An 18,267-nucleotide genomic window follows, 5' to 3' on the forward strand; every position below is an offset into this window, starting at 1 on the left:
TAAAGGGTAGTAGCAGCAGCAACAGTCGAGTGGAAAAGCTTCATCGGTCTTCTTCCGATTCCATCGACAATCATACCCGATGATCTTGAGAAGAAAGGGGATTGATTGTAGCACGAAAGGGGATTGGTTTGTAGCACAAAACCTTCTTGTCCGACATATAACAATACATAATTGCATATGGAGCCAGTTTATACATCTTATATAGAACCCATGGATGTCAACTGAAAAACAACGTTTTCCTGTTTTGTTTTTCTTCTATCCTACCATCCAATCTACCCGATTGAAGAAAACGGCCATCGCTGTAACCTAGTAGAGAGGACAATAATATGCAGGTAGCAATTAAGCAATAAGTAGCAAGTACATACACAATATGCATGACTCAAACAATAACATTTTAAATTTATTGTAAAGTAGGAACAAAAGAATGAGCTGACTCGAGCTTCTCCACTGGAGCACAACTAAGATCTATACTGCATATAGGACAGCAATCTGCCTGCTCATCTATAAGCTTCTTATAAATGCACTTCCTACAAACTGGCCTTAAAAGGATACAAGTATCGAGATTAAGACAACGAAAAGTCAAAATAGAATATAAATCATTTCCATGTGCATGTGGGAAAAAGGACAAAAACCCAAGTTAGATACATTGCAATGGACAGGCATCCAAATACAAAGCAAAGCAACTTAATCAAACTACCACTGTACCAAAGTTACAATTACAATGATTTTTCAATGAAATAAAATAATAATCAAGGGATTTTCATCTGTTGAATAACTTAATTAGACTCGACATGTTTGACCTCAAAAATCAGAGGTATTCTCGCATAAAGCAAACTGAAAGCATGGAAGAACAAATTTTTTGCTTCAAGATGAGAAGTATGAGTAAGAAAACTGAAACATACTTGATTCATTAGGTATATCTTTTTTATTCGGCTACTTGCTTGTTTTTAAACAATCACCACAAGCTTCCAGTGTTGTTTGTGCCTGCATGCACCAGTTTGGTAAGTTCAATTGTACCAGCAGATTGAACATTAGAAAGAAGATACAGCAATCTTTCATACTCCCTTCCCCTTTCTCAGGAGAAGATCAATTTTGTAGGCTAAGAGAAACTCACAGAACAGTAACGCGAGATAAACCCATGCACATGGCAATGATGTAAAATACAAACCCAGCCAGCTCATAGGAACGTATGAATGCAGAATGAGAACTGAAGTTCATGTAATCAAGCGCGAGAATATACTGAATACGATAATGCAATGTAATACAAATATAGGAATAATTATTTACCCCAAAAAAAATATATATATATATATATATAGGAATAATTGTAAATAAGGAACGGCTACCCCATAGAAACACAGTCTATAAGAAATAAGAAAAGGCTCATGTAACCGGAGAATATGAAGGAACAGTATCTAAATAGTTTGGAAGAGTTGAAATTGAAAGATGACAAATCAGAGTTGAAGAGACCCATAGGTATGAAGACATTCTGATATGGTTGGAGCTTCCCTCAATAACTTGTCGAAGAGAAGGCATGCCATGCGCAGAGCAAGAGTGACCCTCAGGAGCTTCACTACCTGTCTCACCAGTCCCCAAACCTCACAAATTGTCAGACTAGTTTCACTGACGTACCAATAAGCTAGATGCATGTCACCAACAGACAAGAAAACCTGAGATTAGCGGTTCATATTTCCTTCTCTGCAACAACATTAGAAGACAAAACCATGAGAATTACCTAAAGAGATACACAACAAGATGAAAGCACGACGGAAATCTACGCAAAAACAAACCAATTATTTGCTCAACATGTGGTGTACGAGTAGGAGACTTCACTTCTCAATCCGTCGTCGGAGTGAGATAGAGATCAATCATCAGCGGTGGTTTACAAATGTAAAGGAAAAATAAGGAGCGTCAACTCAAATTCTGAATCTTCATCACCCAATTCTCCTCCCCCCCCCCCCCCCCCCCCAAAAAGAACATTTGAGAAATTTCCATAAAGCTGAGGCAGCATCCATTCCCTCTCCAACAACAGATGCACACTTTCTTTTGAGCACAAAATGACATTATCGGTCAATATAAAGACAAAGACACCCCCCCCCCCCCAAAAAAAAAAAAAGAAAAAAAAAGAAAGCAGACTCAAAGCAACACCCCATTACCTTACTAATATCAAACAACCCAAGTTCCCCCCTCTACTACCAACTGCACTCAACTTCTAACTCAAAAACAAGGTTCATGAATGAGACACCTTTCAAGGAAAGATGACAAAACATAAAGGCACCATTAACAGCAAGATTTGTGCAAGTACAGTCAAGAGATTATGTAGTAGAAAAGGTGAATGCCTATACCATCTCATCAATTGTTTTCCAATTTTCAATTAAAATCCATAAATTTCCCACTTCCAACTTCTAACCAACATGCGTTTTCCTCTTGAGTATTAGGCAACCTTCGTGGCACTTTGACATTCGTGGAACTAACACTCCCCCTAATACTATAATAATAAGAAGAATTTATTAAACCCAAAAGGAAAGAAAAATTATAAACAAACTAATCAAATCGCTACTCACATCCTATCCCAATACAATGAGTAATCAAATCTCTGCTGAGATATTTATTTTTCCTTACCTTCCAGGAAACATCCTGGGAGCCCTTTTAACAGTTTCTGCGACCACGGTAACATTTGCTGGGTCAACAATATCAGACAAAAGAGATACACCCAACTCCTCCCACTTCTAAAGAGATTCTCTGTTGAGTTGGGCCCCTGCCTCTTTAGTTCCTCCTCTCCTTGTTGCTCCCCTTTCTTCACTTGCAAGGCAGTTCTTTGCATTCAGTGATTTCCCATGGCTCAAATGAATGACAACTGCAACGTCAGTGTGTCCAACTTAAACTAACCATTCATAGGGCTTGACTATATAGAAACCTGATATCTATCTGAATTGTATGATGAACAATAATGCAGTTTGATAGTGTAAAGGAAGTGCAACAAATACCTCTCTCGTCCGTCAAAAGAATAAGGGATATAACTTCTGGGTACAATCATTATCACCTGCCAATGATTGCAATAAAGTATCAGCTCTTTATTTCCTTGAAATGATTCCACTTGGGCTGCACATAAATATGGAAGAGTCATGGGTTTCAGATCTAACTTAATTGGGCAAAAACAGGAAGAGATGCAAATCTGTAACATGAACCGAAGAACTGCCATGTTTGTTCACCTCAAGCTATATAATCTTGAATGATATATGAAATAATGTACACAAACTTGTGCTGAAGTAGTAGAAATAACTCAGAGAAGGAAATACCTATAACTTACAACATTTGGCTCCAAAGGACGGTCACAGCTAATCATGGGGCAATTGTGAACATCAATTCCTTGATAGTGAGCTTGTTTAACAGAGATTTTTATGTCTATATGCATTCTACTTGAATCAAATAGCCCAAAATGTGTTTTCCCAATATTGGACAAAAATGCAACCCACATGACAAACTGAAAGAACAAACAGAAGTTTCAACAGACCTATAAAAGTTGGGTTCAGCTGACGATAAGTTTGAGAGGGCCTTCACGTATCTTTCAAGATCCCCATTTCTTTAAGTCCTCTTTGCAGTATTTCAACCTACAACTCAAATGAACTCATTTCATTTAACATAGCTTACATTATGTATTAGAAAAGAAGTACCTCATCTTCTTAATGCCCACGTGAAATTTTTTAACACAGAGACAGACAGAAGAAGTAGAATAAGAACAGTGAGAAGACAGTGAAGAGTAGTTTTGTTAAAAGATCATTGAATAAAAGTATTCAAAAATATAACAGGACCATCATCCCCCAACCCCCTCCAAGTTGTCAGAAAGGCAACAGGAACATCTAAAGTATAATTTCTTAACAAGATACAAAATAAGGAAGAAAGGGATCAAAACAAGAGGAAAGAAAGAGATGGACATACGTCAAACAGAGACATCGCTAAGAGAAAAGAGAGGGGAGGAGTCCAGCAGAAATGCATAAATTTATTCAAAATAAAAAGAAAAAAAAATCAATCATATATTTCATAATCATACTCTGACCATACCATCATTGAACTTGATAGGTATTATGTATTTGTATATGGAATTAAAGAGATAATTCAACAATCTTATGCAGAGAGCTCAAAATCACCATTATTGCAATCAGAAAGCCCTTGCAATTTTTTTACTAATAGAAACTTCAAAATAGATTAAAATAACTTATCTTTGCTGACTCCAAGTTCATAATCCACAAGGAAGAACAGCTATATATATAAAAATATATGAATTTGCAACAAAAAGGGTTTGTGTTATACTCATTATGCGCTTATCATTCAAGAATCCGTTCACTTTATGCACCCAATTTCCTCTCTGGTTGTTTATAAACCAAAGTGAAGTCTAACAGCCTATGTGTGCAGCCATTAATAAGGAATGGGTATTCGTGCTATACTCTGTCATGTGCTTATCATACAGTAATCCATTCACTTTAGGCACCCAATTTCCTCTATTCTGGTTGTTTATATACCAAAGTAGTCTACCAGCCTATGTGTGCAGCCATTTATAAGGAATGGGGAAACAAACCAGTCCAGTTAGAGATGATGATGAATACAAATAACTTTTCAAATATAAATAGGAAGAAAAAAAAAGCCCTAGATCAGAAATATAGGAGAGCCCCAAATGAGAGGAAAACAAATATAGGAAGGTTGATGATGGTCTTTGGAAAAATCATCAATGAAACAAGATGCATGATGCAAAATCTTCTCTTCACATATTACTATGGACATATGCACATATTTCCGAAGCTTTTGAAACTATTCTGTCTCTATTACATGGATTTACATATGTTAACATCAGAAAGTAGGAACAAAGAGCGGGAAGAGAGTCCAATTTTTGGCTTATTTTGTTTTTTTTTCATTTTTCCATTTCGATCACTGGAACCCCAATAACTGAGATGCGCATAAACTAACAAAACAGAACTGCTTGCCTTATCTAGTAACAACCAAGACATTCAAGACATACAACATTTAAAGAAATAAAAATAAAAAAGGAAAACTCATAACTAATATCCTTAAAAGTGGGAAACGCTCCACAACCTAGGTTTTCTGAAGAGACCTACCAATAGTTTCAACAAGTAAGAGAAATCAAAAAGGAGAAAAGACGGATGGGGCAAGGAAGAATGCATCGATGTTTCATCCGGTACCCATTTGGGGTCCTTTTGCAAGGAAAATGGAATAGTCACCTGTGTTCTGCCATAAGTTGCTTTTACTCCAAGGAATGTGGAGCATCTAATTTGGTATTCCACACTCAAATTCCTCTGCCTCCAACATGGGAAGTGGAGAACTGTCTCTGTAGTCTGTATAAGATACAAAAAAATAAAAATAAAAAGGATATGAAAGCTGATGCACTGTTCAAACAGCCACACCATTGTCTTCCTTGAATATCATCTTTCCATGAATTATCCTACGGGTATGAGAATTCAAATCCAATACATTAGTATAACGAAACATGATCATATAAGAACAGCTTCTGCCAATATATTAGCTAGGGAGAAACAATGTAGCACAAGTTCTGGAAGGCAAGCTTAGGAAAAATCTATTCTGCTTGTCTTACAAAGTCAAAAGGCATAAGAGCTTCAACTTTAACCATGCATACATCAAGTTTTCTTTTGATACAACACATTTGGAATAGTATATGGACAAGTGCATCACTGCCAAAGTTCTAACTCTCAGTTCAACATCTCTACATTCATCACCATAGCAAGAATCCTAAAATTTTAACAAAAAGAACTGTAGAATTCTATGACCTAGCTGAAATTAATAGAAACCTAGAAATTGTCTCAAAGTCTAGATAAGAATCAAATGTTGTAAAACTTAAAAAAGACTGGGAATCACAAGGCAACCAGAAAATTAAATTCCCATTATTAACCACTCTTAAAATGCATTTGGATTTTCCTAGTCCGGAAGCAACCAATTAAAATAAATAGCTACAACATCCTAGACATGGCATCTGAAGGGGTTTACGCCGAAAGAGACATGGAATCCTAGACTGGGAAATTTATGCTTAAAGGATCAAGGGATCCTCAAGGAGAAAAAATTCATTGTGAAGAAAGACAGTGCAAGAAGCATACTAATAAAAAGTAGAATAATATTTGTGTGATAAAATCTTCCGCCAACAATTGTTTCCTTCTATTCTTCTTCCTTACTCTGTAAAATTGAAGAGTTCACCACTAAAAATCAAAACATGTTAATTAATTAACAAGAAAAAAAGAGCATTTCATCCGCTACCCATTTCCTGATCATGATCTCTCTTTTTTGTCTCCACAGTAACACCCTTGCTCCTCCATTCCAATTAGCAAAACCAACGATTTAACACTCAAAAGGACATCCACTGTTTAAAATCAGAACCAAATTGAGAAAATTCGTACAGGAATAATGGCCATTAAAATAAATAGATTATTGAAAATGCTACTAAACACTCATATTTGCAACATAAATTATAAATCCCAGTAAAAGAACCTACCTTTTGTCTCGCTTTTCCTCAAAGAAAGAAAGATTGGCAGCATTGGAGTAGATTCGCACTGAAAAACCTAAACGTTACTGTAGGTGCAGCAAATCCTTGGCAGCATCTCATTACTCTGCCTCAGATTTGGCATAAAAAAAATAGGAACACTTGAATTTATTATTTTATCAAGTAAAAACCATAGTTAAAGATTAGATAGAACGCAATGCCCATTAGAAAAATAATAATAATAATAATAATAGAAGTGTAAGGAAAATGAAAGAAGATAAGAAAGGGGGATATGACCATGGAATCACCACCAATCAACTAATGGATCACCACAATAAGGGCTGGAATGTTGTGAATCACCCAAGAACTAGAAGCCAAAAAGCCAAATCTTATTCACCATAAATCATGGACTGATAAAGAACTTTATGACTATTTAAAGAAAATTAGAACTTCAATCATAATCAGTTACAGAAAATCTGGAGGTAGAAATCCTAAATCACAACCTAGGATACTTCTACAAAACTGGAAAACTCGTAGTATGGTGTAACCTGAACCATAGTTCATTCAATGTTGAACCCACTTCCTGTGGCTATGCTTATAACCCTCCTTGTTCTGCACCTAATTATTTTCATGGCTTCCCAACATTCAGAGCATTAAGGCATAGTCAGAAAGTCATTTACATGGCCCACATAGGAAGGACTTCTTCTTCCATCTTTTGCCATGTCACAATTCCAACACTTGTATAGGTAGGGCACACCACAGCCTAGAACCTTTTAAATTTCAGAAGCATATTCAAATATGTCAGTAATCTCCCTTCCATTTTCAGCTATCCAATTGTGTTTAACAAACTTTTTTGCTGAGTATATCATTTTGAACCCCTTTTTTTCGGAAACAACAAAAAGATAGAACCCAATATCATGCCATGAGGCCCATGACCTATTCTGTTTTCCCTAAACTAGACATGTGAGCAGGGGACTACTTGCACACTAAATTTAGGCTCTTGATTGCAGCCCATAAGAGAGGGGAGGAAATTCCATTTAGGACTCCTGAGGTAGCCACATTTATTAAATCTCAAAAAAAATCCATTACCAATTACAGTTGGAAAGTGAATCAGGCTCATCAACCAAAAGATATCCCCATCTGAAGTTTACAACAAAAAGATCACATTTAGGACTCCCTGAGGTAGCCACATCTCCTTTTTTTTTTCTTTTTTAACTTAACGGGACATATTGATTATCAAGATGCCACCCCTTCCCATTAATGTTTTTCCCCCATTTACAGAAAAAACTGCTTTGTCCATACCACCATTTTTATACTCTTATTCCTAACTTCCTCCATGAATTACATCCGTGTCACTCTCTTACGTATTACCTTTACTTCTCCGTACTAAAAACCCCCTCTTTGATAATCAAGTGAGAACACCAAAAATACCCTCCCTTTTCCTTTATTCTTCTTTTCCTTACCAAATCTCATCCCCTCTCTTTTTTCCTTCCACTGTCTAGCTACCAACTGCATCTCCTTCCCCCTTTTTCCTCCTACTTTCTAGCTACTCCACTCCTTCCTTACCACTTCGCCTACATACACCCAACTCCTCCCACTTCTAAAGAGATTCTCTGTTGAGTTGGGCCCCTACCTCTTTGGTTCCTCCTCTCCTTGTTGCTCCCCTCTCTTCACTTGCCTCCTATCTTTACTTTTCACTTTATTTAATTTTAAAAAACGAGACCTCGCCTCCCCATTTCCTCTCCTCTCTTTCTCTCCAACCAAAACCCTCTCTTCACATCCTCCCTAGTCCCTACCCACATATTTCCCTTCCCAATCTCACTAACTCATCCTCTCAAATCCATATCACCACCAAACCCCTCATTCTTTCTTCTTCCTAAGGAAAGTGTGGAGAGGAACAACTAAAAAGGAAGAAAGAAGAGGAAAACAACTAGCAAAGAGATAAGGTGTTCCCAACCGCCTATTTTTCATGTTTTTATCCATTTCCTCCATACCCTCAATTCCTCAGACCTCTTTAACTGCCCCAACTCAGATGCACACACACCCCACTGGTCCCAGATAGATATTTGGCACTCTTCGTTTCCATTTTTATTCCATTTTATTATATGCCTTGCCAATTTAGTTGGTAATTATTATCAAAACTTTAGTTTGTCTATGTTAATTACTTTGAAGTGGTCTAGTTGTAATTTAAAAATTCTGGGATGGCTAACACTTTAATCCTGCAAAGAGGAGCATCATTTGTGATCCGATACCCTGATCCTATTCACAAGGCAAGGATAAGACAAAGATGATGAAATGGGTACAAATCTTCACAGGCACATCTACAGTGAAGCTTTATGAAAAGGATACCACGTTTCTCAGATGGAATAACAGTCAACAAAAGATATTCATGCTGGAACTTATCCAATAATGTAAATAGCTAGCACTATTTGTTTGATTCTGATTGCTCCATAGGTTCTGTACCCTAGTGTCATACTAGTTTCATCTTTCTCTTGAAATAAGATTGCTAATTTTACTATTCAAAAATAACCTGAACAGTCATAACTTACCTTACTGACAAGACAAGATTAGCCACTGCATTGCTCCGTTCCGTACAGTAAACATGGAAGGGGGAATTGAATTGTTCTATGGAAAAATAGTCGGAAGGCCGTATTCTGCTTCGAACTGCAGTTTTGAGGAAAACTGAATGCTGATGTGGATTGTGGGTGAATTGGGTTTGTTCATTATTTATGCTTTCTCCTTCTCCTTTTTCCTGTGTCTCTGTCTAATCCAATAATTATAATTCATGCAACTTTTTCTTGTTGTTTACTGGTAAATAATGTTATTAGAAACCCTAAGATGTGGGAATAAATAATATTAATAGGAGATTCAAGCAATAAATGGAAACACTGATTTCTTTTTTTTGTCACAGTAACTAGTAAGGCATTACCTAAAAATTTGCCACTTCATATTACAAAATAATAGGAACAGATTCTGTCATACCTAGATGACACTCCATGCTTTTCCCTTAGACCATAAGGCATTCCAATACATTTATGTAAGTAGCGAAGTTGCAAACAAGCATCTTGATCCAACTGTATTTAACCAATGTAACATGAGCGATAGCATTAAATGAATCCAATCAATAGCATGTAGAATGTTGTCCATGATGGAAAAAAGTTAGATATCACCTACACACTTATCATGAGATCTTACAGGATTTGATTCATGAGATAATTAACAAAAGATGAACCCCACTTACCTGAGGACTCATAATGAGACAGCAAGAAGCATCATTCCAACCACAAAAAATTTGTTTAGTTTGACAGACCCGTCTGCTCCGGTTTTACGTAGCCATAGCGGGGTGTCGGGGAGTATCCTTGGCATCAAGAGGACTGAGCTTATATGGGATAAATGGGGTAACTCAAAAGTGCAAACAAAGCAGGCATATTAGCAGCCTTGAACCAGGTAAACCACGGGCTTGCAATTTGACCCAAGTTCCTAAGCTAACATGAGACAAAGCAGATTTTAAGCTGCAGCAGTTAGGAAAAGCACACTTGAGTTTGCAGAGAAATGTGATGCATCAGACAAGAGCGATGGATAAGTAGATGAGATAATGACAAGTGATAAAATTAATATTAGGAGAACAATGACATATTTTCAGTTTCTAAAATATGATATGGATCTATTGAAATATTCAGCAACTGAAGGATTTAGATAGAGCACCCTTGACCACACTCTAGAACAGATTAAAATCACAGACAAAATGCAAAACGAGTAAGGACTTTATGTTGAAGAATGCAGGAATCTTCATTAAAAACACATAAATCTAAATTTAATTTTTTATCTGAAACATGTAGGAAAGAGATGAACGAAAACGATCGTTATACCTGAAACTGGGACAGAACCAGATAGAAGCCAAGCTTCTTCAACGACGGATCACCAGGTCGCTACTAGAAGAAAGGGTTAGCGACTTGATAATAAGTAAGAAGTGTCTCCAGCTCTCACCGCCGTATTTGGCATAGTCAAGGCAATAAGAGAATCGCTAGTGGTCCACCCCTACGACAACCCCCAAAGTACTTTTCCCCAGCCACTTCACAAAGTAAGACGCAATTCGATCCCCAAGCTCCGTTGTCACAAAAAGCAAAGAAAAACGATACAACAATCAGCCAGATCACCTCGCTCGTGAAAGCCGAAAACACTATCGTCCCTATAGATAATCGAGGGGAGAGACGGAAGCCGACGAAGAAGAAAAAAACAAAGGAAGATCTGAAACCTTCGGATTTCCTGTTTCTGGAGATTTATATTAGGAGAAGCGATATCTTTTGGGAAAGAGAGATACACGAAGGCTATGAAGAGTGGCGAAACTAGCCATGGTGGATAGAACGAGAAAACCCTAAATGCTAAATCAGTCTATTGAACTTCGGAAAGAATAATCGAACAATGACTCGAATGGCGAGAAATACGAGAAGAAGAATAAGAGACGAAGGTGATGGATGAACCAGGAAAAGCAAAGTGAATCAAACAAAAATAGAAAACCGCTCACTCCATCTGAAGTTCTTCAAAAACCTAGAATGGTGAATCATAAATACTGAAAACGGTCGATCATATAGGGTTTGGATCTTTCTTAAGCTTCTCAAGAATTCGAATCATTTCAACACAGGGAAATGAAGCGAGAAAAATAACCGTTGGAATGATGTCAAAATTGACAGACACTTATTATTTATACCCAAAAGAATACGAATCGACAGACGCGCTTATAAACCCTTTACGCTTTAATGTCGGTTGAATATATATATATATATCATACTATTTTTTTATTATAAAAGCACGAACTCAAAACTCATGGCTACATTTTTACTTCCCAAAATAGTCTTCTTCACTAACTACATTGATATAATTAATTACGTCAAACTCATGGCTACATTTTTACTTTCCAAAATAGCCTTCTTCCCTAACTACATTAATATAATTAATTACGTCTAAAATTATAAATTCATATTTTATACTTTCAATAATATTATATTAATTATAGTTTTACCTGAATCATTAATAACAACAAGCCTAAGGAATAGGAAGAGTTTCTCCTAAAACCTATGAAATATTAATTGAAGAAGAAGAAATTAATCAAAATCAAGCATTTAAACATTAGAATACGGCTCATTTACAAAAATAATAATAATTAGCAACAACTAGCGTAAAGAATAGGAAGAGTTTCTCCTAAAAACTATAAAATATTAATTGAAGATGGATAAACTAATCAAAATCAACCAAGCATCGTTTGAATACCGCTTGTAATAACGATAAAACATTAACAATTTATTCTTTACTAATATATTGAAAAAATATCTTATTGGAAAAAATTTATGGGGGCTATTAATCTTTTCGAGAAAAGATAATAAATAAATAACTGTTTATGGTCATCTACCAGCTATCAATTATCAATTATCTGAATCGTTTTTTCTTCAAAAAAAACCTCAAGATCTAGCAATGTGAAGGAATCCAGTTATGCACACTAGAATTTCAACATCTAGCAAGGTGTTCAAATTCTGCATTAGAAGGAAAAACAAATCTGATGACTAATATAAAAACAATTACTAATAATCAAAGTACACTTAATGGTAATATAAATTAATCCTTAAAAACATTAAGCTCATTCAAATTCAACATTGAAAATATGTTTAAAGTAAATTTTGGACTTAAACTGTGTTTCCTTCCCCCAAAGTGTCAAAATTTTGTTTAGGTCACTAGGAAATTAATATCATTACGCATAGTTCACACATTAAATGATTGAAATATTCTTATACGAAAAAATAATAATAATAATAATAAAAGAGATAAAATTACTAATATACTTTTATTTTTCATATCATAATAACAGTAGGAATCCCTTCACCCACTTTACTCTTTTATTATGTCAAAGGTTCTAACAAATAAAGTCTTGCAGGGTAATTTTCCTACATAACCTTAACAATTTTTTTTTTTCACCGTGGAGTTTTCGTTGCAGACACTTTTTCTAATTGAAAATCCTTTGAAATCTCTAATGCATGCATGTGCTTAGGGGCCTACAGACTAAGTGTTTGTAAACCCAAAATCTAATCAGTTTGAAAATCTACATCCATCTATCTATACCAAGTAAGAGTACAAAAAGGCATGTGCAGGGGGGCATACATGGATAATTGATACAGGTATCGAACATGTAATTCCTGATGATTAATAAATTGATTTTCCGCTTAACAAACACGTTAGTATATTTAAACTTTCCCTTTTTCCAGTAACTGCTCAATCAAGATCTAGAGAGGAACGTAATAAATGGATGCCACATTGACGGTGATAGTTGGGAAGCAGTTGTTCAACAATGAGTGAGTGACGACTCGCTGCTACTACACGTCTACGCCTACTTTTGGTGTTTGAGGTTCATGCGGACCAACTTACGCGCACCTCGAATACAATTATACAAATATAAGATCAATGCCTTCAATTTGTTTTAAGGTTCAGCATTAGATCTAATTAATTCCTAATAAAAAGTATCAAACATGCTCAATCATATCGCGATACACCACAAGTGACAATAAACCGATATTTCCAATGAGCATTTAACTTCATGGAATATTATGCATAAATCATCTTTTATTCTAATGATATTTTACTTTTTTCTAAAATTGAGGTTCGCGTAAGCTAGCTAACAGGCATGCATCCTAAGTACACCCTCCGAAGATAGATTTTACATCTAATTTAAATATAATATGGGATTTCACCCTTGCCCCAAGGGATTTCGGACTCTAATAATCATATTTTTAATATGGATGTGAGTGGAATGATTAACTAATAAATTTTGCTTTTGGATTTTACATTCATGGTCAAATATTAGCATCTTTGAGATAAGTATGGTATTTTTTTGCATTCTCTCCAAAATATGCATATTAGTACATTTGAACTCTCTAAATTATTTAAGTATTTTTTTCACAACAAATGAGAGATATATAGGTTTTTAACCTTAGATCCAATTCAATCTAACATGAACATCCAGATAAGTTTGCTTGGTCAATTTATAGATAATATCAAGATACATCTCCTTAAATAACTTGGATTGTGACGAGGAGTGAATACATACATTCATACAACTTCATGTATTCAACTTAGGATCCTAGCTTTTACCATCTTTTTTAATGAAAAAAACAAAGGTAGTTTTTTTCCAAACTCAATTGGCTTTAAAAAACTATCATATAAGGACAATGATTGAGCTATGATTTAAGAATCAAATTTAATTTCATTTGAGAATTATAATACATGAACAATAAAAGAGTTCCTAAATCACAAGTAAACTAATTTGAGATTGGCTAGACGCATGATTGTTAATTAATTAATGTATAATTAAATTATAATGTTTCCTTGCATATGACTAAGACCAACATATCTTAAATGAAATTGAAGATAAAATTTATGCAACCAATTGCAAATAAAATATAAAATTTGCCAAACCCTAAAGAAGCTACTGAAACATGAAGGTGTTTTAGGATTTTATAAGTGAGTAAAATTTTTGGAGTTTGGCTCTCTGTTTTGTGAGATTATCAGCTCCCTTGAAATTGATTTATCTGTGCAGTCTTTTTTCTTCTTTCAGAGGAAACGGTGCAAGTGTTCTTTGAATTGTTCCATAGCCTTTCATAGATCTATTGTCTGGTTGAGCAGCTAGAGGAATAGCAGTTTTGTGCACTTACCCCTTAGATTTGGTTCAAACAAAACTAGCTTATCAGGTAAGTTATTCACAGATGTTGACTTGGTTCACTGGTACTTTTTCTGTTGAACAACCAAGTTGATAATGATGGAAGCAAGCCCCTCCATTGTGTTATTGTATCCAGGATCTTCACATTTAGGGGCGACCCCCGGATTTTTATTTTTTTTTAAAAAACTTCTTAACTTTTGCATTTTTTATATTAATTTCATTTATTTTTTTCGATTTTTTATCATCTCACATATGAAATATCACTGCCCCCCCAAATTGAGAATAAATTTCAAAGGTAAAATAATGGGTATAAATGTCATTCCAAGTTAAAAAATAACTCCTCAATCCCTATTTATTCTCCCCTCTCTTCTCTCTCACGTATTTTCTTCCTTTATTCTCCTTCGGGAAATTTTTGAAAACAAAATATTATTAAATATTCAAAATGTCATTTATAATGGAAACTAACACCTCAATCCCTATTTATTATCCCCTTTCTTCTCTCTCACATTTTTTTTTTCCTATTTATTCTCCTTCTATAAACGGGGTTAAGAAAAATTTTTGAAAAAAATATATTAACTTCTTCATACACAAAATTCACCAATTATTAAATACATTGATTATTCCCTTGCATGAATCGTTTTTGACTCACCACGTCGATTCATCTTCGTCTTTACCATCAATTTCTCAAAAATCAAAAGCATCGAACCCCAACAACCCATCACCATCAGAGTCTAACGATCCAAGCACCACTGCCTCTTCTGTTGACAATTCACACACAGCTTTGTAACTCCGTTGACGATATCTTGCCATCTCCATCCTCGTCGAAGTACCGAAACAACCGTTTAAGGTGTTTACAATTAAGAATTGTTGTTAGAGAACGATTAAGCTGTCATATTCATCTTCCAATGCAAACTACTGTAGTCCGTGTAGCATTTGCAAATTCATAAGGACCATACACATTATAAAAATCATTTGACAGCAAAATTCAAATTTGTATCTGCTTGAAACCATGCTTCCTTCTTGGCTTTGAAAGCAAGATCAATGCTCTTTGCCAATATATATTCAGTTAGACCAAAAGAAACTGTTCCCTTTGCCAATACAGATTTTATCACTCGTTTCCACTTGTCTTAAGCTTCAACAGATTACTGCTTCTTTCTCTTGAACCAGTGCATTTGATGCTCTGCACTCTACTACTTCTACCACAAGCTGATCAAGACAATCTTGCTTGAGCTTTATAACATTGCTGAAGTTCCAGTTCAAAGTTTTCTGCTTTCTATTTCCATTCTGATCTCTAGAAGAACATCCATTAATTCAATCTAAAAGTTTAATAGTACAGAAATATCAAAGAGGCCAGAAATTTATGTACAAAATGTATAGTTCCAAACCACCAAAATGAAGTGAGGGAGGAGTTGGGGTGGAAGAACAAGAAGTATCCTTCTTGTAACAACAGTATTGACAAGCAAACTGACTGTGCGAGAATCAATCTCTGGAGATGTTCCCACGTAACACAATCAAATAATGAACAAACAGCCCCCCCCCCAAAAAAAAAAAAAAGAAGAAAGAATAAAATAGAAAAACAGAACAGGTTTATATTTATTTTCGTAGATTACACAGTAGACCTCCTATTTGTAACGGGAACCCACATTCGAATTAATTAGCAACTCAAGTTACTCAACTATCAACGAATGCTAAATACTGGTAAAGGGATGAGTCCCTCATTGGTTAACAATTATATGTCCCCAAGGTACATAATTCAACACCATGGAAACTAATTTGTCACTAACCTGTTACCCTCATACTAAAGTACTAAAGTGAAAAAGAATAATTAAGGAAGATAGAATGCTTGCTCCTACTAATGGAAAACAGGATTGCCACATGGTCCTCCTATTGATATCATTTTGGAGAACCTCATAACAATTATAAGAGATATATACTAAAATGGGAAGGTGGTGTGGATATAAATTATTAACAGAAATGCAACTTCTCTTGTTTTGTAGCAAGGGGAAACACTGCTCTAACATGGCTTAGATTTTTTAAAATTTTTTCAAGTAACAACTCAGAGACCATCTGTAGGAAGTCACGAAATATGGAAATGATGTGGACCCCACAAAGTGGAAACAGACAGTACATTTTTGCTGGATTGATCACATTTCTAATTTCTGATTGATGGTTATGGAATTAAGGACAATCAATTGAGAGTATGAATCAAGAGTTATGGAGTTTTAGGGACCAGGGTCTAAGAGATGAATTCTTGTACTAAATGGATCAACTGAAAACTAAAAGAAGGTGAGAAAAGACAAAAATAAAGGTAGGTTCCTGTAAATTCACATTTGAATAGCTCGAACTATTGGAGGAGGAACACAAGAATGAGGGAACAGAAGGCTTGAGGTAAACTATGTGGGGCTGTTGTCCCAACAAATCAAACATCATACATTTAGAAAACTGATTATAGATTTCAATTGATTACCTGAATTGAGCAACCTCAAGAAAATAATGAGTTATCAAGTATAACTGGTCCCCACATATGCTAAAAGCTATCTAGGGTACTTGAAAGGAAAATTGAATGATCTGGTTTTGTCATTTCTAATATACATGACCTAATAAACACTTTGCAATGTCTGACTAACTTCAGTTTCCAGTCAATATATGTTAACCAGGTAGACATAGACTTAATCAATGCGAAATTCAGATTTGATATGAAATCCACTACCTATCAGCGAATATGCCTGAATGAAACGCTTGTATACAAGAAATTTTAAAAAAAAAAAAAATGCTAAAAATACTATTTCTTCAGAATTAAAGAGAAGCGAACCTGGGAAAGGAAAGGCCTTGAGATAGCTATAAAAGCCGGAGCATGAGCACCTTCCTCAAGCAGATGTCTCTTTCGTAGCGCCTTCAAAGCGTGCTTGATAGCGTCCTCTGCCATTTCATCCAAAGACCTGAAACCAAACAAGAATTCAATCACTTTCTGCTCTTTATTTTTTCTTTTATGAAAAATGAGTTTTGAGCAAGAAAACTCCGTCTGAATATCCATCGGTTCCTTAGTGCTAGTAGATGCATCCACAAGGATTTGTTCGATTAAGCTGCTCCAACACCTATCAAATTAACAGGAAACAAAATGAAACGAAATCCGACTTAAAACGACAGATCTACGATCTAGTGAGTACACAAATGAAGAGTGAGGCATTAGAAAACATTAGCGGCTTTGGTGAGACGATATCCACTTTTTTCACACAAGCTTCTACAAGTTGATCTCCCCCGTATGGTTGGAGAGCTTCTTCTCTGAGGCCATAGCTTGCGGTAATTGAATTCGCACAACAAAAAAAAGGTGAAATGCGGAGGTGGTGGATATTAGAAATAATCCTTCTCTTGCATTAGATGATTATGATTAGACGATTTTAACTTCTCCTCTTTGGCGTTTGGTGTATACTCTTTTTTTTTTTTTTTGGGTAAGGTTTGGTCTATACTTCTTTGTTGCCTATCGTTGTAAATTTCAATCAATTAATTAAATTTAGTTTTACTATAATGTTGGAATTCAAGGAACGTTTCTCTTCCAATGCCCTTTGGTGTTGTTTTATCCATTATTTGATTGACTTTATTGGTTATTATAAATTAATAATAATTTTTAGAATTCCAGTAACGTTTCTTCTTCCACTGTCTTGGGTGTTGTTTTACTCATTACTTGATTGATTTTATTAGTTATTAGGTAATTAATGATTTCTTGAAAAAAAATAAAAAAAAGAGAGAAATTGAGAATTAAAATTAATTTAAATAGTATAAATTTACAATTAAAATAATATGAAATTCAAGGAAACTTTCTCTTCCAATGTCCTTGGTTGTTATTTTACCCATTACTTATTGATTTGATTAACTATTAGATAATTAATGATTTTTTTGGAATTCAATGAACGTTTCTTCTTCCAATGTCTTGGCTATTGTTTTATTAGTTATTAGATAATTAATTTTTTTGGTAATTGTTATTAGATAATTAATGATTTCTTGAAAAAATGAAAAGGTACAAAATTGAGAATTAAAATTAGTTCAGTAATATGAATTTACAATT

At 35.0% G+C, this 18,267-nt stretch overlaps 1 protein-coding gene across 21 annotated transcripts; it reads right to left on the reverse strand.

Annotated features, from left to right (window-relative positions):
* Positions 1-442: 442 nt before the first annotated feature.
* On the reverse strand, positions 443-17,607 carry LOC149019824 (uncharacterized). Of its 21 annotated transcripts, none has more exons than XR_016172094.1 (9): positions 17,400-17,607; positions 17,017-17,299; positions 9,485-9,576; positions 5,235-5,348; positions 3,515-3,611; positions 2,988-3,043; positions 2,623-2,857; positions 903-1,698; positions 443-539 (listed from the first exon to the last, which is right to left on the reverse strand). XR_016172094.1 is itself a non-coding variant. In XM_089147791.1 (5 exons), coding segments are annotated over exons 1-4 (450 nt in total). In that variant the 5' UTR covers positions 17,402-17,607; the 3' UTR covers positions 443-534; positions 903-933. The 21 variants fall into 21 exon arrangements, 2 of the variants coding, with proteins under 2 accessions (XP_089003917.1, XP_089003916.1); XR_016172106.1 differs by adding an exon at positions 6,515-6,572 and having other exon boundaries at positions 17,017-17,607; XR_016172108.1 differs by having other exon boundaries at positions 5,235-9,576; positions 17,429-17,607.
* Positions 17,608-18,267: the final 660 nt, after the last annotated feature.

The sequence above is a fragment of the Hakea prostrata genome, chromosome 3 (genome assembly GCF_041222555.1).
Source record: "Hakea prostrata isolate BN-2017 chromosome 3, UWA_Hpros_2, whole genome shotgun sequence".
NCBI lineage: Eukaryota > Viridiplantae > Streptophyta > Magnoliopsida > Proteales > Proteaceae > Hakea > Hakea prostrata.

Bases quoted from the DNA above. Each gene is read 5' to 3' on its own strand.
- LOC149019824 (XM_089147791.1), bottom strand. The intron at 5,349-17,016 runs GTTCGCTTCTCT...TATCTTATACAG, and splicing joins CAAGGCCTTTCCTTTCCCAG to ACTACAGAGACAGTTCTCCA. The intron at 985-5,234 runs GTGACTATTCCA...TGGTGCATGCAG, and splicing joins CAACTTATGGCAGAACACAG to GCACAAACAACACTGGAAGC.